This window comes from Dermacentor albipictus, chromosome 5 (genome assembly GCF_038994185.2).
Source record: "Dermacentor albipictus isolate Rhodes 1998 colony chromosome 5, USDA_Dalb.pri_finalv2, whole genome shotgun sequence".
In the NCBI taxonomy this organism is placed as follows: Eukaryota; Metazoa; Arthropoda; class Arachnida; order Ixodida; family Ixodidae; genus Dermacentor; species Dermacentor albipictus.
Genome location: NC_091825.1, coordinates 5,389,333 through 5,416,161, shown reverse-complemented (window position 1 = coordinate 5,416,161; position 26,829 = coordinate 5,389,333). Strand labels below are relative to the sequence as shown.

Below are 26,829 nucleotides of genomic sequence, written 5' to 3'. Positions count from 1 at the left end.
TTTTTTATATATTTGCAAACAATTATTACGTATCTGTTTGTATCACTCATGCGATAAGTTGTGTATGCTTTCCAGTTGTATGTTCCAGTCTACGCATGTTGTTGACTAAGTGTGACGTGAAGTGCACACAGCTGTACTACGGGCGACCCTGTGAGGCCTTGGCACCCACCTTTCATCACAAAAGAAATACACTTCCACTTTCTGGGGGCTTTCTGTGAAAATGCAAACATACTTTCAAGGTTATTCTTGCCTGAAAAAATGATGTCCACTTTGTACCAGGAGCCTATGTGTTTTAATTCATATGATGTTCTATGTAAGTATGCTCGGTTGCACTTTTTTTCGCTTAACGACAATCCTCATGCCCGGGCTCCTCTCTCGATGGCTGTGATTTCTTTCAAAGAGTTAGCGCAAACTGGTTTTATAGGTTCTGTGAATAGCGAGCTTGTTCCAGCTTGTCGATCTGATTGTGAAAGCTTAAATCCATCAAGTCTTCCAGGATTTCTTCAAAGCAGGACCCAAACCGCTTTTAACAATCTGTTCTTTTTCTAGTTTCGAATGGCCCGACCTGTAGTTAAGCATACACTTAATACATCTGGGTCAGTAGTACCAGAAAACGTGAAGCAGTTCAAAGATTGATTTTGGATCAGGAAACTGTAACTGATTATCTTGGAAAAATTCAAAAGAAAAGTTTAACTTTAAGCCGCTTTCCTTGAAAACTTTCAATATGTTTACAACACCCTGAAACGGGTTATTGGAATTAAGTCAACACTGGAAAATTATCCACTTATCTAAAGACATTTTTTGGTAGTCCTGAGAGATGACGCTCCAGGCCCACATAAAACTTACCTAAAAATGTTCGCTTGGCGAGACTGACGATCCTAGCCGAGCGGAGGCGGTGCTGTTCAGACAATTGCAAACTGGTTCTTTACCCACCCCAGTGTTAATGACTCATCTATACCCTAAATTATATGTGAGTGATGTGTGCCGCGTGTGCCAACGGGAGAGGGCCACCCTGACGCACATCCTATGGGATTGCACCAAGTTCCCCAATGAGGCTTCGACAAGTACAGCGATTCCGCCACGACTCGCGGCTGCGGCGGAATGCTACTACCACGAAAGCCAAACCTGGGCCGTCCAGCAAGTCTCGGCAGCTCTTGAAAGACAAAGGCCGAGCGAAACCGACGGAACGTTGCCCCTCAGGGCGACCGACCGCGGGAGTAACATGCGCTGGAGTTCAGTAGAGACCATCCGCTGAGAAGACGTCAGGGCCCGCGTCACGGCGCCATTTAGTCATGGTGTTGTTCTGCCGGCGACTACATGAAGTTGTCTCTCTCTCTCTCTCATACAAAGCCCAGAACGCTGAGCATAAAGGTCTCCTTACCAAGAACTAAATGTAAACTTTAAGTCGAAACAGAGCAACTGAAAGAAGCTTGCAACTGAAGTTTCACTATTCAAGCAAAAGGAATATTAGTCATTATCGACCGTGATAGATTATTTTACCCAGGCCATTAATTTACCATGGGGGATAGAATAGTACAAACAGGAGTGGGACTGCCAGGAGTAATTTTAGAGCATTACTTTTAGCAAGCAAAATTGCATTTCGGAGCAGTGTAGAATGGGCAAAACTGCATTTTGAAGCAACTGTTATTTTGGAGCAATCTAGAGCAGATAAAATTTCATTTTGAAGCAGTTTCGAGCAGGCCAATCTGAATTTTGGTCGAATAATGCAATATGGCAGCGCATATTGAAACCACAACGGGACACAGAACAAACCAACACGAGCACTGTACTGCAACTGCATCAAGCAACGTTTTATGCTGAATTTTGAAGCAGATTATCCTGATACTGAAACTGTTTAATGAATGCAAATTTTTGGGAATAGTGCCTGTAGATTTTCAGTTAGTAGTACCAATCACAAAAATCATGCATTCTCCTCTGGCAGTCCGAAATTTTGAAAAGTAGCCCAAGAAATTTTTTATAAATAAATTTTCTTTAATGGCTCGACAGTGTGGGTGAAGTGCCTGGAAATGCACTTCAACAGACCATACAGAGAAGCCAGAGTTATGAACTACTGTGGTTCATTAAAAACCATTTCAACGTAATAAAAACAGTTTCACCTTGCCACAAGCCAACCAGAACATGGGTCAGTAGAAGTGTGCTTTGTAGCTATAGCATACTAGAATATGGGGAGTGGGTTACGTGGTGGCACAGTGCACACTTTCCTGTAAAGCCAGAAATATGGTGACACTACCATCAAACTATATATTCCTGCACCAATGTTCATGATGATAGTGGAAAAATGCTCTCCAATTATGCGGCCCAATCGACGCGGCAACTTAATTTCTGAATAACCATATGTCCCTGCAGACCCATAGAGCCACACTCGGCCTTACGCTGGTAGAACGGAAAACTATTCCAACCTCTTTTTATTCCAAATCCGCCATTAGCCCTTCGTGATAAGTAGAAATGGTGCAGGCTTCTTCCATGTGAGCACAAAAAACAGATTGGAATAGTTCTACATTACACTGACCCTGGGTACAGAAACGCCCACCCGCTGAACCCGCTGCAGCACATGCCTCCTTAATATCTTATTCGCTCACAGCACCCTGAGCCTACTTGTCATTGTTTTGCGCCTCAGCTTGGGAGCGCTTTCCTGCTCGGCCTACTCAGTCGTATTTTAGTACCCTCCAAGTACAGCCGCCCTGGCCGTTCTGACACCAGCTGGGAGTGGCTGCGTGCGCTCTGGCCCGTTGCCTAAAGTGCTGAAAAGACCAGCGTTATAAGCGCGAAAATTACAAGTAACTGTGCTGGATGCGCCGTCGCGTGGGGTGCAGACAGTGAACGGCTGCACTTTTTTTTTTTTAGAATGAATCTGCTTGCTGTTTGCAGCCACTGCCAGAGCGCACATGCTGAAGTCGTTCTGGCACAGCGTGGCACAATGTTGGCCAATTTTCCATGTTTGGCACAATTTGGCACAGCAATTTGCATCGTCATCAGCAGCCTATTTTATGTCCACTGCAGGACTAAGGCCTCTCCCTGCGATCTCCAATTACGCCTGTCCTGCATTAACTGATTCCAATTAGCATCTGCGAAATTCTTAATTTCACCACCCCACCTAGTCTTCTGCCGTCCTTGACTGCATGTGCCATCTCTTGGCACCCATTCTCGAAACCCTAATGGTCCACTGGTTCATGTTCATGGGTAGGTCATGTACACATTACATGACCTACCCAGCTACACCTTTTTCTCTTAATTTGAATTAGAATATCGGCTATCCCCGTTTGCTCTCTGATCCACACTGCTCTCTTTCTGTCTCTTAACATTACACCTAACATTCTTTGTTCCATCGCTCGTTGCGCGGCCCATAACTTGTTTTCAAGCTTCTTTGTCAATCTCAATGTTTCCAGAAATTTGCATTTGTATCAAAATGGCACAAATGGTGCAGGTGTCCCATCATCATCATCATCATCAGCCTGGATATGCCCACTGCAGGGCAAAGGCCTCTCCCATACTTCTCCAACTACCCCGGTCATGCACTATTGCGGCCATGTTGTCCCTGCAAACTTAATCTCATCCGCCCACCTAACTTTCTGCCTCCCCCTGCTACGCTTACCTTCCCTGGGAATCCAGTCCGTAAGCCTTAATGACCATCGGTTATCTTCATTACATGTCCTGCCCATGCCCATTTCTTTTTCTTGATTTCAACTAAGACGTCATTAACTCGCGTTTGTTCCCTCAGTCAATCTGCTCTTTTCTTATCCCTTAAAGTTACACCTAACGTTCTTCTTTCCATAGCTTGTTGCGTCGTCCTCAATTCAAGTAGAACTCTTCTCGTAAGCCTCCAGGTTTCTGCCCCACCCCTGTACAAATCTCCTATATCTACACTAGATGCACTGATCGCATGCGTGATCACCCTTTTTTATTAGGCCTACATATTTGAGCTCCCTTTCAATGAATTTTTCGTTTGAGTAAATGCCTTGTCCTGTTGTTCCTTTGTGTACTGTCTATCGCTGCACTTAGTTTTCTTTCAGAACTTGAAAACTGCTACATCTATTTCGCCCTTATTATTAATAATGCAACTAAATTGCAGATTACCTCACATAGTGGTCAGATAAGCCCTTGTGTTGCTCATTGAATAAGAGGTTTTAATGTGATAGCAATATATGGACGCTCCAGGTGCATTTCTGCCATCGGCGTCGCCGCGAGGTTCTGCATAAATTTCAAGGGTGATAAAACCGTGCACCGTATGCTGAATGTGCCAGTGAAAGCGTGCGAGGGTGAGCTGGAAACCAGAGCCCAATCCTGCATGCGCAACTGAGGCACTCTCTCCTGTCGTACATGAGGGTGAACACTCCCCTCACCCTCGTGAGGGGGAGTGTTCTTCTCCGGAGGCTGCTAATGGCGTGGCTGTCTGGCCACCGTATCTTGAAAGCAATCTGTGATGTTTGCAACTTCGTATGTGCTGTTCTTTCAAAGTTTTGCTGGCATTGAAGCGACAGATGCACGAAGGTCAATTCGCTCGTTGCTGCTTCCGTGATTCCTCCCTCCAGCATACTGACAGCAAGTTTCCGCTGTCTTGGGGCGAGACGTGTTCCTGTTTACCTGTGTGCGCATGACACCGTGATTGTTAATCTAGTTAGTAAGTGAATGTTCACAAGTTTAGACAACCGATAATACTACTACCCTTACTTCTTATAGCTATCCACTAATTTGCTATAGCAATCGGTGCTTCACCTTTTGGGTGAAACTGCGACATTTTTGTTACAATGCTAACGCATTGTTCACAAGTATGTTATTTCACAAGCAGTACGTTCAAGCAGATAGGAAATCTTCTTTACGGCTTCAAGTTGCACCGTTCATATCTCGCAGATTATATAATCACCTCAGCTTCACACGAATCTACAGGAACACATATGCATTTAACTGGTCGACGCTTCCTTGTGCCATTCGATTGCGGAACGCTTTTCCTTATTTCATCGTGTCTGAACCTAATCCCGATAAATTCTGCCAGCTCATCAGTTCATATTCCACCGCCTAACTTCAATTAAGTGCATGCTTTTTCTTCTTTCTCCAGTTATGTACTCTCTTGTTTATGAGCTCATCATTTTGCTTAATATTCTTGTATTTGTTTTAGTATTGTTTAGTATTTGTACTGGAGTGGCTACATGTTTTTTTTTTCATTGTTTATTGAAGGAACTGAATTGTTTGTCTTATTTACTATGTACATTACGGACCCTATTATTTTGTACAAAGCTCTAATGCTTGTATAAGATGTGCATACATTTTTCCACTGTCTATTAATAATGTATGTCTATTATGGTTTGTTATATGCCCTATATACTCTTTTAATCCTACTGTAACGCCCCCTTACCCAATGCCGCATACGAAGCCTGTAAGGACATCTTCAAACAAATAAATGAGTCACAATGTACAAATTGTGATATAATATTGCACAACATGTGCATACAATAGAGCAAGCATAGCAATGCAATTCAAGTTTAGAACCAGATTTAAGTACTGGAATTACTTTAGTAGCCATGAGGTACTACTGAAGTTTTTGCAAGTGCGCAAATAAATCACAAGATTCTCATTTCCAGCCAGCATAGTTATGCAATAATGTGCTCGATATGGCCAGGACTGGAGGACTTTATTATTGCTTCTCCAAAAGGCAATAAATACTTGTTCACATCTATTTAGGCATGAAGAAAGTAGCACGGAGCGTTGGAGGCAGTTGCTGTAAACACAAAATGAAAAAAAAAAGATACATGGCTGCACCTCCGTGTGCATAAACGCAGATGACACTTGAGCATGAAAGTGCAGTGGCTCTATGCGAGCACATAGCGCAGATGTACATGGCGCATAGCAATGCAATTGTAGCATTGGCAGCGGATACAGCAGACACAGTGGAGGCTCATTTGTTTTCGACTTGACATGCACTGGGCATACCGTGGCCGATTTCAACATTGCTACTTAGACCAAGAGGATACAGCGCCGCAAATGCAGCAATGATCCTGCCCGTTGTCTTACCACGCGACAGCGTAGTTCCGTGGCCCCTTTAAGAAGACTGGGACCACCGCATGCACAATCACTTGGCAGCGGAGGTTCATTTGTTTTTGACTTGACAGCTTAGGCACTTTTGCAATTCTCTTTCTTGCTGCCTCTGTTGCCAAGTTGTCTTTGTACCGGGTACTACTTGATTATGGGAACTGAGCTTGCCGATTTTAAATGTGACATTCGGAAGGAAATCAGAGCTGAGTAAGAGCCTTGATGACACAAACAACGTCTATCAATCTGTGAAACAGGAATAAGCAGATTTGAAGAAGGAAAATGCTTATCTACTCAGGTCATCCCAAGAGGCAATAGAATGCGAGATTGACTGTTTGAGAAAGTTGGTGCAGGAAAATTCCATGTGCCTGACAGCTTGGCACGGGGTTGACACCAGCATAGCATCATCAGGGAAACAATAGTCTGCATTTGCAGCACGGGCGTCTCAGGTGCAGCCAGCTACATAACAGTGCTGCTAGCGACAAGTGGCCTGCGCGTCTGCCATGCACTGCACTGAGAAGAAGAAAACTGCACAGTGTTCAAGCAGCAGCACCTGTCGGGGGTGAACTTCCAGGCGCTCAGTTCGTTCTGGGTCTCCTCGAGGCGGCTGCGCATAGAGTCCACTTCATGTCGCATCCGCTCAAACAGCAAGTTGACAGCAGGGTCCAGCATGGCCGCACGCAGCTGTTGCGTCCAGCCCACACTGCCTCCACCCTTCAGTGCCTGGATCTGGTGCTGTGGCAAAGAGGTGTAATAATGGCACAAAGAGCAAGGCAGTAAGGGCTCAGCTCTCCAGCAAGTACTTTACACATCTACTACTTGCAAACAGCAACAGTGTTCCAGTCTTCAGGCCACAGAAACACTTCCAACCTGTAGCTTTTCATGCTACTTCCCTCAGTAGTGCTTGCCGATTGTGTCAGTGCCAAAATGGCCTTGACAAAGCATGCTCCCCATGCTCCACAGCCTTTGACTTAGAACTGGCCGAATTAGGGGCCATCAACAAAACGCAACAAGACCGGCAGCAATCCTGTCATAGAAAAGTTGCCTTTGTAGCAAAGATGCACTCTGATAATTGGTTTAAACGAAGCTTTGATGAGCCCATGATACAAAATGGCACAGGATGATAAGATACATGCAGCAGATTTTAAAGGGACACTAAAGGGAAACAATAAATCAGTTTAGACTAATAAAGCATTGTTTGAGAACCCTGCAGGCAGTCATTTCAAGAAAATAGTTTGAATATTAGATGAGAAAATGAAGGTCCAAGTATCAGTATTTGAATTTCGCGCCGAAACACCAGCGCCGGTATGTCAGCGTGACGTCAGGGATTCCAAAGTTTGTTTTCACATTTGGGCCGCGTTGGCTGAATAAAGGTTCCCGAAACTTGGCATGTTTAGCATTTGGTTCCTTTAGAACACAATGTAGTCAATCTGTACCGCTATATATAATTAGTAGGCCCTAGTAGATGCCATCAAAATCCATGACGGCACAGCCCCCAGGTGCGGGAACTTAAGTAGGCGTCGCCACCCGTATTTCGTTCTTGCGCTTTTTCTGGCTTACCAAACGTCTTATCGTTGTAAGAGTGGTGTTTTTGGTGTAGAACGGTGATTTACTGATGCAGAAGAAATCACTTTTCACTTTAGTGTCCCTTTAACAATGAACCTGGCTTTAATGGTCATCACGAATGGTGGAATTTCAAGGAAAGGGTCACACAGTTAAACCTAGATAAATTCAGTCGGTGAAATGGGCAATTACCTTTGTTTTAAAAAAATTTGGCCTTTATTGCAAATAAGGTAGTCGCCAATGGACTTTTATTACACATAGGGGCCGCAATATTTTTCAAGTTATCAGGCTATCAGAAAAACAAATTTGGATGAGAAAAAATTAATTCTGTTGAATTAGGGAGCCAGAGAATATGGCCTAGTGCTGTGCCGGTCACACCGGCAGCACGAAGCAAAGCCCGCCGCGCTTTCGAATCCGCCCCATCAGTGTCACCTGCAGTGGGACAACGCTATCATGAAAAGCACCAGCAGCGGGGAAGGAATGCTTCGTCTGCTTCTCGCTTTAATGCGTCTCCAAAAGGTAGAGGTTACACAGCTTATTATATCCTGAATGTTGTTACATTGAAGTTCAATATAGAGAGGTTTAACTGCATTTCGGGAGGAACAGGGGAGGGGAGTGGGTGATAATCCTGAGCGATCCCTTTTGGTGATAGTTATCTTCACAGGGACACTCGACAATGGACACCTCTAAGTAGATTACTGAAAGAGTTGCCAACTCGGTGCACAGATCACCAGCTTGGCAAAGCACCACGAATACCGTCGGCCGTACACGCGTCTGAGCGGCAGCTGGGCAAGATAGCCGACGACCACCACCATGATGAGTGCCAAGAGAAGTAAACCTTCACTTTAAAATAGGGCTCACTCACTCCTAGTTGTGCAACTGTCTATGCACCATTTTGATTGGCTGTTGCACTGGAAGAGCAAATGGCATAGGCCAAAGTTGTGTTTATCATGTCTCTACTGCACGAGTAAATACAATGTCTGGGCCATTTTTCATTTATCTCTTCCTTTGCAATTTCTAATAAATTTGTGCTAAATGATCTCTCTTTATCAATAACCTTCATAAGGAAAATAAATGACTACATTATTTACCACGATTGTGAATGCACTGTTATTATAAGGTCCCTCTCACGAGGCCCCATAGCAAATTTTGGTTATACGCTGGAAGTGTGTACCGCGATACGCAAAATTCTAGCATGATCATTGGTGCATTGAACTTATGCAAAGAAATTATGTAAGCTCCAACAGTCTTTGTGAATTGTTATGTGAAACCTCAAAGAAGCACGTCATGAAACATCAGTAAAAGTAATAATTTACTACTTTTAGCACAAGTACTGAGAGCAAAAAAATTATCTGAAATATACAAGATATGTGCCTGGCTCTTAGTTCCCAGCTTTTGTAACTCGGGCCACAAAAAAAAAAAAACTATTATATAGACCAATACTAGCCATAGTGATGCCCATGCTATGCAGGAAGGCAGTAGCATCTCAAACATGAAAATGGGCAAGTTCTTATTGTGCAGGGTGCATTCGTTTTAACTAACAGCAGCAGGCACATAGTTTATTTTTTACTGCAATCTTTAGGCTCATGAAGCAATGACTGTCAAGTCAGGAAGCATGCAGATGCCTCTTCATAGTTGTATATTGCATTTGATCAGCTTTTCTGAGCAAGTAAGCTGGTTTAGTGTGTGTTCAACTGGTGCTGGAGCCTGCACAGTTTCTGCACAGCACTGTACAGTAATCAATAAAGGCACTAGCACAGCCAGTGTTCAAAATATAAGAAATTAGGTGGCTATCCAAGCTCCGGTCGAAGGTGTACCTGTAATTACCTGTGTAGTTTTGTGTGAGTGAAAACACCACACAATGAAACAGCATGCTCGTAATAACTTTTACATAATACGCTGTCGAAGTGATGATGCATAAAAGCAACCCACGGTAGGAAAAGTAATGTTGCACTTGATATCAGTAAAACATAACAAAATAACACGAATTCATCAGAATCTATCATTGTTTGAGACATCGAATCAGAAAACTGAACAACTGGACAGAAGCTTCCGTGTCTTCAGTGCTGCTGTCATTTAAAAATTATGTTGCCAAGTTGACCAAAGTGCAAATTTCGTGTTTTGTTGAGGAAGCGGTAGGAGCACCAGATTCTAGTTTCGACGATGCCTTTAGGCAAGGTTTATTTTTCCAGACTGCCGAACCTATCAAAAATTGTAAGATCTGTGCAATAGTTAAAGTTCAATCATCATTTTAGACGGTGCATGGCATTGCTAGCAGAAGTATGAATGAATGAATACTGGGGTTTTACATGCCAAAACCGAAGATTTGATTATGAGGCACATAGTAGAAGTATTCTAAAGGTAATGTCTAACAGCCTGTTTAAAAACTATCAATCAAATTGAGATATTTATATAGGCCCAATAAGGAAAGAGTTAAGTTGCGGCAACAAAAATATTTTGCTTAAATAAAAAAAAAGCTAGAAAGGAAAGATCATATGTGCCCCGAGAATAAGCAAGCCTTCTTAGCGCGCAGAAGAATTGACTCTCCATATCGGCCCTGCCAAAGTGGATGTTATGGGGTCCTATGGTCCCACAGGAGTACAGACTACCGCGGGTTTGAGCTTAGTGAACCACAGGGCCGTGTCAGCTGTTGCCTCTAGCGCACACTCAGGCTGCAAAGGGCTACCGAGCATAACGCACGCAAAAGAACACAGTAATGCCCAGAGATGGCGGAAACCGTTCATTGTCTCCGGCGGCACCAAACACTGCACAAATGCCCGGTCCCGGGGCTTCACGGAAACCAAAGGGCTCCCATGCCAAGGCGAAAATCGAGACAGGGGCACCTATAGCACATCGCTGCGAGAGCAAAGGCTCCCACTGACACATGCCGCCAGGAATAGTTCTGGCAGCTATGCTACTTGCTATCGCGATAACAAATGGGCCAACTTGCGAGAGCTAAGGCAATCTCCTACAACTTGGGCCTGCTATAAGTGCCGCTCGGCAGAGCACAACTTCACACGAGCACAAGTCACTGCTCTTCAGCTTAGCGTGCATAAATAATCAACACAAAGTATGCGCTCAACGCACGGGCAAAGGCACCATGCACGAGCTCAAGTCCTAGACACAAAGGTGTCGGAGGACGAGAGCAAAGCATGTACGTACTCGGTGCTGTCCCGAAGGTGAAGACTCGTGCTCCTGTCAGGAGGTGCCGAAAAAGGCTAGCCTGCAACGTGAGTAACCCTACCACAAACCATCATGAGTGGAGTACCACCGCCGACAACTGTCGCGAGTGAAAAGACGGAGAGGCGTAGGGACAGCAGAACACGTGAATGCCAGCACAAATGGTGCTGGTGCATTCCTCAATCCCCACGTCTAGCAAAGCTGTTGAAAACAACCACAACTGCTGAGCGGGTATGCAAAGCATTATAGGATGCTGCTGCCATCTGCAATTGGTCCGCTTTCCCTTACTTAGCTTGCGGTGGCTAATCGAAAATTTCTGCGGCATGCAATGGAAGCTTAAGAATGACGTTAGAACGGATACTCAACAAAGAAGAATTGGCAGAACAAGGTCGTAAACATGTCAAAAGTGCTCGAAAATGTTACACGGCCACGCGAAAATTTTTATTATATGCAAATACACCCATGCTCTCCGACAGGTACGAGTAGCCAGTGCCTGAGCGATCGGTGGCAGCCATCTTTTATTCCTTTTGGAACGGGGCAGCCTGTGGCTATTCAGATGAAAATTCAGTTTTGTTCAGCATATTAATGCATCTTTAATGCGTACACGTCACTTTGACACGGTGAGTTTTGTGGTTTTGCGACGTCGCGTGACAGGCAGCTGAAGTGGGTGCAGCCCAAAAACTCTTGACCCATAGCCGAGGGCTAATGGTAAAAAGGCGTTGAATCAGAAATACCCATTTTTCTTTTGTTCAATCAAATTATGCATAATCAGTGTGTACACGTCATATCAGATGGGGAGCTATCGAGGTTTTCATGATGTCACGTGACAGACAGGTGAAGTGGGGGTGGTCCAAAAAAGCTTTTGACCAATTCATCATCATCATCATCAGCCTGGTTACGCCCACTGCAGGGCAAAGGCCTCTCCCATACTTCTCCAACAACCCCGGTCATGTACTAATTGTGGTCATGCCGTCCCTGCAAACTTCTTTATCTCATCCGCCCACCTCACTTTCTGCCGCCCCCTGCTACGCTTCCCTTCCCTGGGAATCCACTCCGTAACCCTTAATGACCATCGGTTATCTTCCCTCCTCATTACATGTCCTGCCCATGCCCATTTCTTTTTCTTGATTTCAACTAAGATGTCATTAACTCGCATTTGTTCCCTCACCAAATCTGCTCTTTTCGTATCCCTTAATGTTACACCTATCATTCTTCTTTCCATAGCTCGTTGCGTCGTCCTCAATTTGAGTAGAACCCTTTTCGTAAGCCTCCAGGTTTCTGCCCCGTAGGTGAGTACTGGTAAGACACAGCTATTATATACTTTTCTCTTGAGGGGTAATGGCAACCTGCTGTTCATGATCTGAGAAAGCCTGCCAAACGCACCCCAGCCCATTCTTATTCTTCTGATTATTTCCGTCTCATGATCCGGATCCGCTGTCACTACCTGCCCTAAGTAGATGTATTCTCTTACCACTTCCAGTGCCTCGCTACCTCGCAAACTACTGTTCGACGAGACTGCGAAACATTACTTTAGTTTTCTGCAGATTAATTTTTAGACCCACTCTTCTGCTTTGCCTCTCCAGGTCAGAGAGCATGCATTGCAATTGGTCCCCTGAGTTACTAAGCAAGGCAATATCATCAGCAAATCGCAAATTACTAAGGTATTCTCCATTAACTTTAATCCCCAATTCTTCCCAATCCAGGTCTCTGAATACCGCCTGTAAACACGCTGTGAATAGCATCGGAGAGATTGTATCTCTCTGCCTGACGCCTTTCTTTATTGGTATTTTATTGCTTGCTCTATGGAGGACTACGGTGGCCGTGGAGCCGCTTTAGATTTTATTATTTTTACATATGGCTCGTCTACACCCTGATTCCGTAATGCCTCCATGACTGCTGAGGTTTCGAAAGAATCAAACGCTTTCTCGTAATCAATGAAAGCTATATATAAGGGTTGGTTATATTCCGCACATTTCTCTATCACCTGATTGATAGTGTGAATATGATCTATTGTTGAGTAGCCTTTACGGAATCTTGCCTGGTCCTTTGCTTGACAGAAGTCTAAGGTGTTCCTGATTCTATTTGCGATTACCTTAGTAAATAGTTTGTAGGCAACCGACAGTGAGCTGATCGGTCTATAATTTTTCAAGTCTTTGGCGTCCCCTTTCTTATGGATTAGGATTATGTTAGCGTTCTTCCAAGATTCCGGTACACTCGAGGTCATGAGGCATTGCGTATACAGGGTGGCCAGTTTCTCTAGAACAATCTGTCCACCATCCTTCAACAAATCTGCAGTTACCTGATCCTCCCCAGCTGCCTTCCACTTTTGCATATCTCCCAAGGCTTTCTTTACTTCTTCCGGCGTTACCTTTGGGATTTCGAATTCCTCTAGACTATTTTCTCTTCCATTATCGTTGCGGGTGCCACTGGTACTGTATAAATCTCTATAGAACTCCTCAGCCACTTGAACTATCTCATCCGTATTAGTAATGATATTGCCGGCTTTGTCTCTTAACGCATACATCTGATTCTTGCCAATTCCTAGTTTCTTCTTCACTGCTTTTAGGCTTCCTCCGTTCCTGAGAGCATGTTCAAATCTATCCATATTGTATTTCTTTATGTCAGCTGTCTTACGCTTGTTGATTAACTTCGAAAGTTCTGCCAGTTCTATTCTAGCTGTAGGGTTAGAAGCTTTCATACATTGGCATTTCTTGATCAGATTTTTCGTCTCCTGCGATAGTTTGCAGGTATCCTGCCTAACGGAGTTACCACCGACTTCCATTGCACACTCCTTAATGATGCCCACAAGATTGGCGTTCATTGCTTCAACACTGAGGTCCTCTTCCTGAGTTAAAGCCGAATACCTGTTCTGTAGCTTGATCTGGAATTCCCCTATTTTCCCTTTTACCGCTAACTCATTAATCGGCTTCTTATGTACAAGTTTTTTCCGTTCCCTCCTCGGGTCTAGGCTAATTCGAGTTCTTACCATCGTGTGGTCACGATGGTAAGAACTCGAACATAAGAACTGGTATGTCATGTGGTGGTGACGTTAAGAACACAGTAGCAATACTGTGAACAAGAAAACTAACTTTTATTGGGCGAACCTGTGCCCACAAAACAGGCTACACTTATAGCACAACGATAGCGGCGAACACGGTCGGCGATCGTCGAAAATCTGATCAGCGGGTCAAGCGCATCGGCTTTTATAGAGCATTCGTCGAATGTTCCAGACTAATCGTTCGGACCCGCGTGCCTTCCACAAAGTTCTACACCATTCGCGTTACGCGATAAAATCAGATAACACAAGGTTCAGCGACAGCAGACAACCGGGTAGAAGCATCGATAACTTTCCAGAAACGTCGGATGCATGCAGGCGTGTCCCGCGCTGTGCGATAACAGTTAAGTGGCGAAACGTGGTCGCCCGATAAAGATAAGTACACGTGTCAATACCCCCTCTTAAAAAGCATCGACCCGATGCTGCAAACAAACGAAAGTAACAAAGAAAAGCACTCGTAGCAAAGAAAACAACAAACTAAGGAAGTTCATCAGCGTCTGTAAAATGGTTTAAGGCGCACCACGTGGACCACTTCAGATCGTGCGCGGCGCCGCTGTGAGTGCGAAATGCCGTCTGGCACGACCTCATAGTCTAGTGCGCCAATACGTCGGATGACCTTGTAGGGTCCGAAATAGCGTCGCAGCAGCTTCTCACTGAGTCCTCGCCGGCGTATCGGGGTCCATACCCAAACACGGTCGCCGGGCTGGTACTCGACGAAGCGTCGTCGGAGGTTGTAGTGTCCGCTGTCGGTACGCTGCTGGGTCTTGATCCGTAGGCGGGCGAGCTGTCGGGCTTCTTCGGCGTGCTGGAGATAGGTAGCGACGTCAAGATTCTCTTCGTCAGTGACGTGCGGCAACATGGCGTCGAGCGTCGTCGTCGGGTTCCTGCCGTAAACCAACTTGAACGGCGTGATCTGTGTTGTTTCTTGCACCGCCGTGTTGTACGCAAAGGTTACGTACGGCAGGACCGCGTCCCACGTCTTGTGTTCGACGTCGACGTACATCGCTAGCATGTCGGCAAGCGTCTTGTTCAGGCGCTCCGTGAGACCATTCGTCTGCGGATGGTAGGCAGTTGTCCTCCTGTGGCTTGTCTGGCTGTACTGCAGAATGGCTTGGGTGAGCTCTGCTGTAAAAGCCGTTCCTCTGTCGGTGATGAGGACTTCTGGGGCACCATGTCGCAGCAGGATGTTCTCCACGAAAAATTTCGCCACTTCGGCTGCGCTGCCTTTTGGTAGAGCTTTAGTTTCAGCAAAACGGGTGAGATAGTCCGTCGCCACGACAATCCACTTATTCCCGGATGTTGATATCAGAAACGGTCCCAACAAATCCATCCCAATCTGCTGGAATGGTCGGCGAGGAGGTTCGATCGGCTGTAGTAATCCTGCTGGCCTTGTCGGTGGTGTCTTGCGTCGTTGACAGTCTCGGCATGTCTTGACGTAACGGGCGACGTCGGCGGTCAGACGTGGCCAGTAATACCTTTCCTGTATTCTCGACAGCGTCCGGGAGAATCCGAGGTGCCCAGCGGTTGGATCGTCGTATAGGGCGTGCAGTATTTCTGGACGCAGCGCTGACGGTACAACAAGAAGGTAGCTGGTGCGGACTGGCGAGAAGTTCTTCTTCACGAGCAGGTTGTTTTGTAGCGTGAATGAAGACAACGCGCGCTTAAATGCCCTAGGGACAACGTCGGTGTTCCCTTCCAAATACTCGACGAGACCTTTTAGCTCCGGGTCGGCTCGTTGCTGTTTAGTGAAGTCTTCCGCGATTATTATCCCAAGGAAGGCGTCGTCGTCCTCGTCGCCTTGCGGCGGGGGATCGATGGGGGCGCGCGATAAGCAGTCGGCGTCGGAGTGTTTTCTTCCGGACTTGTATATTACCGTGACGTCGTATTCTTGTAGTCTGAGGCTCCACCGCGCCAGCCGTCCTGAAGGGTCCTTTAAGTTAGCTAGCCAACACAATGCGTGATGGTCACTGACGACTTTGAATGGCCTGCCATAGAGGTAAGGGTGGAATTTAGCTGTAGCCCAAATGATGGCGAGGCATTCCTTTTCAGTCGTAGAATAGTTGCTTTCCGCTTTTGACAGCGACCGGCTAGCATACGATATCACCCTTTCAAGTCCTTCTTTCCTCTGGACTAGGACGGCACCGAGGCCTAGGCTACTGGCGTCAGTGTGGATTTCGGTATCGGCGTCCTCGTCGAAGTGCACAAGTACCGGCGGCGACTGCGTGCGTCGTTTGAGTTCTTGAAATGCCTTGGCCTGAGGCGTTTCCCACTTGAACGCGACATCACATTTGGTTAGATGTGTTAGCGGCTCCGCGATGCGTGAAAAGTCCTTGACAAAGCGCCTATAGTAGGCACACATGCCAAGGAATCTGCGCGCTGCCTTCTTGTCGGTTGGCTGCGGGAACTTTGCGATGGCAGCTGTCTTCTGTGGGTCGGGGCGTACTCCTGATTTGCTGATCATGTGGCCTAGGAACAAAAGCTCATCGTAAGCGAAACGGCACTTTCCCGGCTTCAGAGTGAGCCCTGATGACTTGATGGCTTCAAACACGGTCGCAAGCCGCCTAAGGTGATCGTCGAAATTCCCGGCGAAGACAACGACGTCATCCAGGTAAACAAGGCACGTCTGCCACTTCAGTCCGGCTAACACCGTGTCCATGATGCGCCGAAACGTTGCAGGCGCCGAGCACAGTCCGAATGGCATGACCTTGAACTCATACAGGCCGTCTGGCGTGATGAAGGCAGTCTTTTCACGATCTGTCTCGTCGACTTCTATTTGCCAGTAGCCAGACTTGAGGTCCATCGACGAGAAGTATTTAGCGTTGCAGAGCCGGTCCAATCGGTCGTCTATCCGTGGAAGGGGGTACACATGCTTCTTCGTGATCTTGTTCAGTCGACGATAATCGACGCAGAAGCGTAGGGTTCCGTCCTTTTTCTTTACCAGAACTACAGGAGAGGCCCACGGGCTTTTCGACAGCTGGATGATGTCGTCGCACAGCATTTCGTCGACTTGTTGCCTAATAGATTCACGTTCTCGCGTCGAAACTCGGTAAGGGCTCTGGCGGAGTGGTCACGGAGGGGGTCCTTGACGGCGTGCGACAGCGGTGTAGGTCATCGCTTGCGGCTCATGCTGCGGCGATTCAGGGGCTACTCCAAGTTGTTGTTGGAGTTCCTCACGCACGGCGTCGGCAATCGAAGCCACTTGAGGCTGTGATGATGGGAACAGCTTTTGTAGCTCCTCCCGCACGACAGCTCGGATAGTCTCGCGTAGGTCGGCGGCGGCCAGTGACTGAACTCCGACGTAGTTTGTCGAGGTCGTGCGGCGGTCGAATTGCCGGTTTCGCATCTCGAGTGTCTTCTTGATGCTGGTGGCCTCGTGAAGAAACTCGTCGACGGTCTTCGGTGGGCTTCGTACCATTCCGGCAAAAAGTTCCTCCTTCACACCACGCATCAGCAGGCGGACTTTCTTCTCCTCGGGCATTTCAGGGTCGGCGTGGCGGAAGAGACGGCTCATTTCTTCCGTGTAGATCGCGGTCGTCTCATTAGGTAGCTGCACCCGGGTTTCTAGTAGCGCTTGGGCTCGTTGTCGGCGTACGACGCTTGCGAATGTGTTCAGGAAGCCGCTTCGGAAAAGTTCCCAGGTTGTTAAGGTGGCTTCTCGGTTTTCGAACCACGTCCTGGCCGCGTCTTACAAAGCGAAGAACACATATCGCAGTTTGTCGTCGCTGTTCCAGTTGTTAAAGGTAGCGACTCTTTCGTACGTCTCAAGCCAGCTTTCCGGGTCCTCGAAAGTTGAACCGCGGAACGTCGGAGGCTCCCTGGGCTGCTGCAACACGACGGGTGACGCTGGTGCTGCCATTGGGGTGGACTTGGTGGCCATCCTTCTAGTCGTCTCGGGCAAAAGTCCGTGTTCCGGGGCAGTCCTTGCAGCCTGCAGCTACCTCGCTGGTTCTTGTCGACGTTGGTGTCTTCCGAGTGAGGGCTTGGGTCACGGCTTTGTGGGGGCGTCCGGTGCATGAACGCAAAGCACCTCCACCAGATGTCACGTGGTGGTGACGTTAAGAACACAGTAGCAATACTGTGAACAAGAAAACTAACTTTTATTGGGCGAACCTGTGCCCACAAAACAGGCTACACATAGCACAACGATAGCGGCGAACACGGTCGGCGATCGTCGAAAATCTGATCAGCGGGTCAAGCGCGTCGGCTTTTATAGAGCATTCGTCGAATGTTCCAGACTAATCGTTCGGACCCGCGTGCCTTCCACAAAGTTCTACACCATACGCATTACGCGATAAAATCAGATAACACAAGGTTCAGCGACAGCAGACAGCCGGGTAGAAGCATCGATAACTTTCCAGAAACGTCGGATGCATGCAGGCGCGTCCCGCGCTGTGCGATAACAGTTAAGCGGCGAAACGTGGTCGCCCGATAAAGATCAGTACACGTGTCAGTAGCGCACCTTGCCGAGCACGTCCACATCTTGTATGATGCCAGGGTTAGCGCAGAGTATGAAGTCTATTTCATTTCTAGTCTCGCCATTCGGGCTCCTCCACGTCCATTTTCGTCTATCCCACTTGCGGAAGAAGGTATTCATTATCCTCATATTATTCTGTTCCACAAACTCTACTAATATCTCCCCCCCTGCTATTTCCAGTGCCTATGCCATATTCCCCCACTGCCTTGTCTCCAGCCTGCTTCTTTCCTACCTTGGCATTAAAGTCGCCCATTAGTATAGTGTATTTAGTTTTCACTCTACCCATCGCCGATTCCACGTCTTCATAGAAGCTTTTGACTTCCTGGTCATCATGACTGGATGTAGGGGCGCAGACCTGTACAATCTTCATTTTGCACCTCTTATTAAGTTTCACAACAAGACCTGCCACCCTCTCGTTAATGCTATATAATTCCTGTATGTTACCAGCTATATTCTTATTAATCAGGAATCCGACTCCTAGTTCTTGTCTCTCGGCTAAGCCCCGGTAGCACAGGACGTGCTCGCTTTTTAGCACTGTACATGCTTCTTTCGGCCTCCTAACGTCACTGAGCCCTATTATATCCCATTTACTGCCCTCTAATTCCTCCAATAGCACTGCTAGACTCGCCTCACTGGATAACGTTCTAGCGGTAAACGTTGCCAGGTTCATAATGATATTCCAATGGCGGCCTGTCCGGAGCCAGTGATTCTTAGCACCCTCTGCAGCGTCGCAGTTCTGACCGCCGCCATGGTCAGTTGCTTCGCAGCTGCTGGGGACTGAGGGCCGTGGTTTGATTGTCGTGTTCATATAGGAGGTTGTGGCCAAGTACTGCACCAGGGTGGCCAATCCTGCTTTGTTGAGGGAGTGCGTTACCGGTTCTGGTCACCGGGATCAGGCCACACTCCAGGCCTCTTTGTGCAATTTCATCAACACGTGGATTTTTGTTTCTTCATCCGATGGAAAATTGCCGGCACCGGGATTCGAACCACGGACCTCTTGCACGCGAGATGGGTGATCTGCCTCTACGCCACCGCTGCACCTTTGCGGAGGGCTGATTACAGAATTGGAATAGAAAAGTTTGGAATAGCTTTACGTTATAGCGCCCCTGACACTGATGCTAGCGAAGATCATATTTTAAAAACTCAAAAATTGAAGCACCAACGGTATCGGCACACAAAGAAGGAACAAAACTTTTGTTGCTTCTTTGTGTACCATTACCGTTGGCGCTTCATTTTTTGAAAGCTATGCACCAACTAGCCCCACGTGTTTTACTGCAATCATATTTTACCTGGCGGGCATGGCACAGGTATGGTTTCTGAACCACAAACAGGAACTTACAAGCTGGGAGGTATGTAAGGAAAAGGCTCACCAATCTGTTTGGCAAGCCTATTGGACGCTGTTGTGCCACACAGAAAGAACTTGCATGCTGAGTTCACTCTTGCATCCAGGACGTGCTCACACTTTGTCACAATATCAATGACACGATGCCAGAAACGGAAAATGTTGTGCATATCTTCAAAGGTATCGCGGATGACGCGTTTATGCGTCTATTTTTTAAGAACTCATCCACAGTGCAAGATGTCGTCAATGAATGCTGATGCTATGAAGAAGCAGAAAGTTGCCGCATTACTCCGAACTTCACAGGTCTTTGAACACGACTGCAACGCTTACCTGTCAGAACCTCCGTCTCCCACCCGTTCCACCTGGTCCTGCTGCATCTGACAATATTGTGCGCATCATCCGTCGCGACATTGAAGCTGCCTCCCCAGTTCCCCTTCAGGCGCGTAAACCTGACAAGCCCCATGCAACAATTTCCCTTATCCAAACCGTTGTGCGTCAAGAACTAGCAAACGCAGGATCAAAGACGCTTTGCCCAGTCAACGGACCTGACTACTGCCTGCCCGCCGCACCTGAGTTATACAGACACCCAACCGTTCGTCCTCGCTATCAGAATTCCGCAGACTTATGGTAGGCCATCTGCTTCTGTTGTGGACAAATTAGGCACATTTCCTGTCATTGTTGTAGTGCTTGAAACTTATAGCCTTGGCCGAGTTATCGAAACATTTGACATCCAGGTGGTAGTTCCCGAGTGCCGGTACACAATGACGAAGACAGCCCTCCGCCATCATGGCTAGCATGATCAATAACAGTTCATTTGGGCCTAGTTGGTACATAATTCTGAACTAAACGTAACAGCGCAAACACCTAAGACGAGCCACAAAAAGAAAGACACGACACACACTGGTGCTGACATTCAAGCGCTAGTGTGTGTCCTGTCTTTCTTTTTGTGGCTCGTCTTAGGTGTTTGCGCTGTTACGTTTATTTCAGTATTATCAAACCGCTCCCCTTCGACATCCCGACACCTGCCCCGCTCACTTCTGCGTCGTCGCTCTCCTCCTCCCTTATACTCCCGCCGCTCATTGGAAAACTGATGGACGCAGTTCCAAGAGGTGAGCCTGCCACCACCCGACCCAAAATTCCTCTGCTCACACTACCTGGACATCACAACCTCATCAACATAGACGTGGATGCTATACCTGTCATCACGCTCATTCACACCAGTGCCCACATATTAGTCATGAACTCAAAACTCCGTATTCGTCTGAAGAAAGTTCTTACCCCTGCTCCAATGGCTGTAGTCCACATAACCAATGGTGTGACTCTGGCTGCTGCTGGGTTGCGTACCGCCCGTGTCACTGTTGCCGGACGCCACACTTCAGTTTTGTGTTACGTCTTGGACAAATGCCCACATGCCATCATCTAAGGACTTGACTTTGTCTTGGCACATTCGGCTCTTATTGACTACTCTTTAGGGGTTATCCAGCTTGCCTTACCTCATGCCATTCAGCCTTCTGATCCTGCGCCAAGTCGGCTATGTTCCGCTGATTACCTTCGTTTACGACATCTAGCCGTGATGTACATTGATGTCTCTCCTGATCCCCCTGTGAACGACAGCAATTACATCACATTGCCCAATGCTACGGTCCTCTGATCGTAAAATGTCATGTTCCCGCACTCGGTCATCAGTATAAGGGGCAATGCCCCTTGTCTCCTTATTGTGAATTTTGGACTATGCCCTCAAGTGATAACCCAGGGTATTGCTCTTGCAACCCTTACTCCAGCCTCCGACTATCATGCTTCCACCTTGACTGAGCCTGCTGCACCGCCTACTGCTGCTATTGATTTGAACCCCACGATGTTAGATAACAGAACGAAGATGATCGCCACTGATTTTCCGGATGAACACGTACAGGCGCTTCGGGGTTTGCTCATGTCGTACCAGGACATTTTTGATCTCAATGAATGACCACTGGGCCCAACAGTTGTCAAGCATTGGATTCACACCAGAAATGCGAAACCCATACACCAACATCCTTATCATGTCTCCTCCACTGAGTGACAAGTTATGCAAAAGGAAGTTGACAAAATGCTTGCTTGTGATAACATCAAACCTTCTTCAAGCCCATGGGCATCTCCTGTCATGCTCGTTAGAAAGAAGGTGAAGAGCTGGTACTTCTGTATCGACTACCGGAATCTCAACCAAGTAACAAGAAAAGATGTGTACCCCCTACCTTGGATAGATGATGCTCCTGACTGTCTCAGTGGTTCCAAGTATTTTTCTTTAATAGACATTCGTTCGGGGTATTGGCAGATTGCACTTGACGACATGGATCACAAAAAGATGGCATTTATTACACACGATGGCTTCTCAGTTTAAGGTGATGCCATTCCTGCTATGCAATGCTCCCGCCACATTCAAACGAATGATGGACGCCCTCCTTCACGGTTTAAAGTAGTCAATCTGCTTGTGCTACCACGATGATGTCATTGTCTTTTTGCCGACTTTTGACACACACCTCGAGCGTCTGACAGTTTTTTCAGTGTCCCGCAAGGCAAGACTTCAGCTCAATTTGACTAAATGTCACCTCGGCCGCCAGCTACTTACTGTGCTTGGACACCTTGTCGACTCTTCCGGTGTTTGCCCCGATCCGGAGAAAGTTTGCGCGGTCAAGGGTTTCCTTGTGCCCACCTGCGGAACCGACGTTCACAGCTTTGTAGGCCTCTGCTCCTACTTCCGCAGATTCATGCGAAATTTTGCTGACGTCACACACCCTCTAACGGACCTTTTCAAGAAAGACGCAACTTTTGTCTGGGGTCCCGACCAAACTAGTGCATTCACTGAGCTGATGACGCAACTCACATTGTCATCGATTCTCAGCGACTTTGACGTGTCCTCCCCTATGGAGGTTTGCACCGATGCCAACAGCCATGATATCAGCGCTGTTTTGGCACAACGACAGCATGGTTGCAACCATGTCATTGCGTATTCTAGCAGTCTTCTATGACCAGCTGAACGCAATTACTCGATCACCAAACGTGAATGCCTCACCATTGTTTGGGCAGTTGGTAAATTTCGCCCCTACCTGTACGGGCGGCCTTTCACGGTTAACACCAATCACCACACCCTATGCTGGATTTCATCTTTAAATGATCCAGCTGGACGTCTCAGTCTGTGGGCTCTATGGCTCCAAGAGTACTATTACACAGTGGTGTATAAGACAGGCAGACTTCATGAGGACGCTGATTGCTGGTCACAACACCAGACCAGCCTGAGACTGGCGAGTCAACTTGCATCCTCAAGCTTACCACGTTTGGCGACATCGCCGATGAGCAACGACACAACCCTTACCCGAGAGACATCATTCTCAGCCTGACGGGCCTGCCAACTTCCCCCTTTTCGCATATGTTTGTGCTGCAAGATGGCATATTGTACCATTTCAACATGCACCCTGATGGCCCTGAATGACTGCTCCTGGTCATTTCCAAGCATATGCATGAGACTGTGCTTGCACAGTTACATGATGTCCCAACCGCTGGTCATCTGGGAGTCTCAAAGACATATGGCCGTGTTCGGCGTCATTTCTTCTGGCCCAGTATTTACCGTTCAGTTTGCTGTTACATCACCTCCTGTAACTCTTGTCAGCACCACAAAAAACCAGCAGCCCTACCAGCTGGCCGTCTTCAGCCCATCGAAATACCATCTTCGCCATTTTTTCGAGTTGGTCTTGATCTCCTTGGTCCTTTTCCTCTATCGTTTAGTGGGAACAAGTGGATAACAGTTGCTACAGGCTACACCACCCGGTAAGCGATCACGCGGGCTTTCCCTACCAGTTGTGCAACCTACATCGCTGACTTCCTTCTCAATGCAGTGATACTTCACTACAGCGCTCCCCGACAACTCCTTACTGACCGGGGTCGTTACTTTCTCTCGCAGGTTATCCAGGACATCTTGCACATCTCTGCTACAAAGCACACGTTTACAATGGTGTATCACCCTCAGACCTCCGGCCTCTCAGAGCGGCTCACTAGAACTATCACATAAATGCTCGCTATGTACACCTCCCCCGACCACCGTGACTGGGATGCCACTCTGTCATTTGCCACATTCGTCTAGAATATGTCCTGCCATGATTCTGCTGGTTTCTCTCTATTTTTTCTCTTGCATGGACGAGCCCCTAACTACTGTTTGACATGATCCTCCCAGCCGTTCTCGAAACAAGGTCAGAATATGCCCGAGATGCCATATCTAGAGCGACCAAAGTATGTGAGATTGCACGCCTGCGTCTGACCACTTCCCAAGAAAAGCAACGACGCATATATTGACACGTGTACTTATCTTTATCGGGCAACCACGTTTCGCCGCTTAACAACTGTAATCGCAGAGCGAGGGACGCGCCTGCATGTATCCAACGTTTCTGGAAAGTTATCGACGCTTCTATCCGCGTGCCGTTGTCGCCGAACCTTGTGTTATCAGATTTCATCGCGTGACACGAATGGTGTAGAACATTGTGGAAGGCACGCGGGTCCCATCAGTTAATCTGGAACATTCGACGACTGATCTATAAAAGCCGACACGCTTGACCCGCTGATCAGATTTCCGACGATCGCCGACCGTGTTCGCCGCTATCGTTGTGCTATAAGTGTAGCCTGTTTTTGTGGGCACAGGTTCGCCCAATAAAAGCTACTTTTGTATTCCACCGTATTCTTGCTTTCTTCACCGTCGCTACCCCGTGACATCTGGTGGAGGTGCTTTTGGTCCATGTACCGGACGCCTCCGACAAGCCGTGATCCAAGCCCGGAACGCAAAGACAACACCAACGCAGTCCCAGACCATCGAGCAAGCCGCCGTCTTCAACGACTGCCCCCGGAGCACGGACTTTTGCCTGAGACGACCAGAAAGATTGCCACCAAGTCCACCCCAATGGCAGCCCCGGCATCGCCCATCGTGCTACAGCAGCCCAGGGAGCCTCCGACGTTCCGTGGTTCAACTTTCGAGGACCCGGAAGGCTGGCTTGAGACGTACGAGAGAGTCGCTACGTTTAACAACTGGAACAGCGACGACAAACTGCGATATGTCTTCTTCGCATTGGAAGACGCGGCCAGGACGTGGTTCGAGAACCGAGAAGCCACCCTAACGACCTGGGAACTTTTCCGAAGCGGCTTCCTGAAGACATTCGCAAGCGTTGTACGCCGAGAACGAGCCCAAGCGCTATTGGAAACCCGGGTGCAGCTTCCTAATGAGACGACCGCGATCTACACGGAAGAAATGAGCCGTCTCTTCCGCCACGCCGACCCTGAAATGCCCGAGGAGAAGAAAGTCCGCCTGCTGATGCGTGGTGTGAAGGAGGAACTTTTTGCCGGAATGGTACGAAGCCCACCGAAGACCGTCGACGAGTTTCTTCACGAGGCCACCAGCATCGAGAAGACACTCGAGATGCGAAACCGGCAATTCGACCGCCGCACGACCTCGACAAACTACGCCGGAGTTCAGTCACTGGCCGCCGACGACCTACGCGAGACTATCCGAGCTGTCGTGCGGGAGGAGCTACAAAAGCTGTTCCCATCATCACAGCATCAAGTGGCTTCGATTGCCGACGCCGTGCGTGAGGAACTCCAACAACAACTTGGAGTAGCCCCTGAATCGCCGCAGCGTGAGCCGCAAGCGATGACCTACGCCGCCGTCGCACGCCGTCAAGGACCCCCTCCGTGACCGCGCCAGGGCCCTGTCGCGCCACAGTTTCGTTGTCCGCCGCCGCCGCCGCCAGCACGACCACCCGTCGCCCAGCGCACCTACGCGAGGAAGACGGACATCTGGCGTGCTCCTGACCACCGCCCGCTCTGCTACCACTGCAGAGAAGCGGGTCACGTCTACCGACGATGTCCGTACCGGGAGATGGGACTGCGAGGTTTCGCCGTCAACGCGCCGCGTCCACAGCTTGGCGAGCGCCCACGTGACATCGCCGATTACCTCGCTGCTACTCAGTGGAGCCCTCGACGGCCGTCCCGTTCGCCATCACCAGGCCGCTACCTGTCGCCGCAGCGCCGACCATACAATGGCCCAGCCCGGGGCCGGTCAGCGAGCCCATATCCGGAAAACTAAAAGCAGCAACCGATGGAGGTGCGGTTGCTGTTCGTCGAACTTACGAAGATCCTCCGCCGCCAACGAAGACGACGACGAAACGATCTCGACGACATAACAACGACACGCTGCCGTCCCGACGAAGTCAGGAAGGCAAGACTACACCGACGAACGACGACTTGACGATGCGACGTTCCAACTTCAGTTCAACACGACGCAGCCGCGATCCAACGCCACGACCTAACTGCAACGCAAGACAAAGAACCACCGACCTCGACGTGCTTCTCGACGGCCACGCAGTCACCGCCTTAGTAGACACAGGAGCCGATTACTCCGTCATGAGTGGACCCATCGCCGCCCAGTTGAGGAAAGTGAAAACTGCATGGGAAGGCCCTCAAATTCGGACCGCTGGAGGACACCTGATTACGCCGACAGGGATCTGCACGGCAAGAATTACCGTTCATGACCGGACTTACCCTGCCACCTTCGTTGTCCTCCAACAGTGTTCACGAGACGTCATTCTCGGCATGGACTTCTTGAATCAGCATGGCGCAGTCATCGACCTGAAGTCGAAATCGATAACGCTGTCACAAGCTCAAGCGATACCACCGGAGACCTGTCGTAGTCACCACGCCTTGAGTGTGCTCGAAGATCAAGTGAGCATCCCGCCGCGTTCCAGCATTATTATTTCCGTCGGCACTGAAACACCCGCTGACGTAGAAGGCGTCATCGAGGGCGACCAACATCTACTGCTCGACCGTGAAATTTGCGTCGCAAGAGGGATCACTCGACTCCATGCAGGGCAAGTGGAAGTTATGCTAACCAACTTCAGCCAAGAGTTCAAGCACATCAACAAGGGCACGACAGTCGCATACATCGAGGAAATTGTGGAAACCAGCAATGCCTTTGTCCTCTCGGATTCAGCCGTATCTACCCCGACGAGCATTATCCCCGAACCAGACTTCAACGTGAATCCAAGTCTTCCTATGAGTAAGCAGCAACAGATCAGAAGTCTTCTCCGACGATACAAAGACTGCTTTTCGATGTCATCGAGGATTCGACAAACACCAGTTGCAAAGCATCGTATAATA

The 26,829-nt window shown here is 48.2% G+C and overlaps 1 protein-coding gene across 8 annotated transcripts in view; it reads right to left on the bottom strand.

Moving 5' to 3' along the window:
- The window catches only part of LOC135917165 (pre-mRNA-splicing regulator WTAP-like), a 221,936-nt gene that overhangs the window by 7,292 nt on the left and 187,815 nt on the right, over nucleotides 1–26,829 (bottom strand). For 7 of the 8 annotated variants that reach the window (XM_065450671.2, XM_065450670.2, XM_065450665.2 and 4 more), the window contains exons 6-7: nucleotides 22,265–22,348; nucleotides 6,599–6,780 (exon numbers count right to left, since the gene is read on the bottom strand). In XM_065450671.2, coding sequence (XP_065306743.1) covers nucleotides 6,599–6,780; nucleotides 22,265–22,348 — 266 coding nt within the window. The remainder of the gene's footprint in view (nucleotides 1–6,598; nucleotides 6,781–22,264; nucleotides 22,349–26,829) is intronic. The other variant, XM_065450672.2, reaches the window with a different exon arrangement.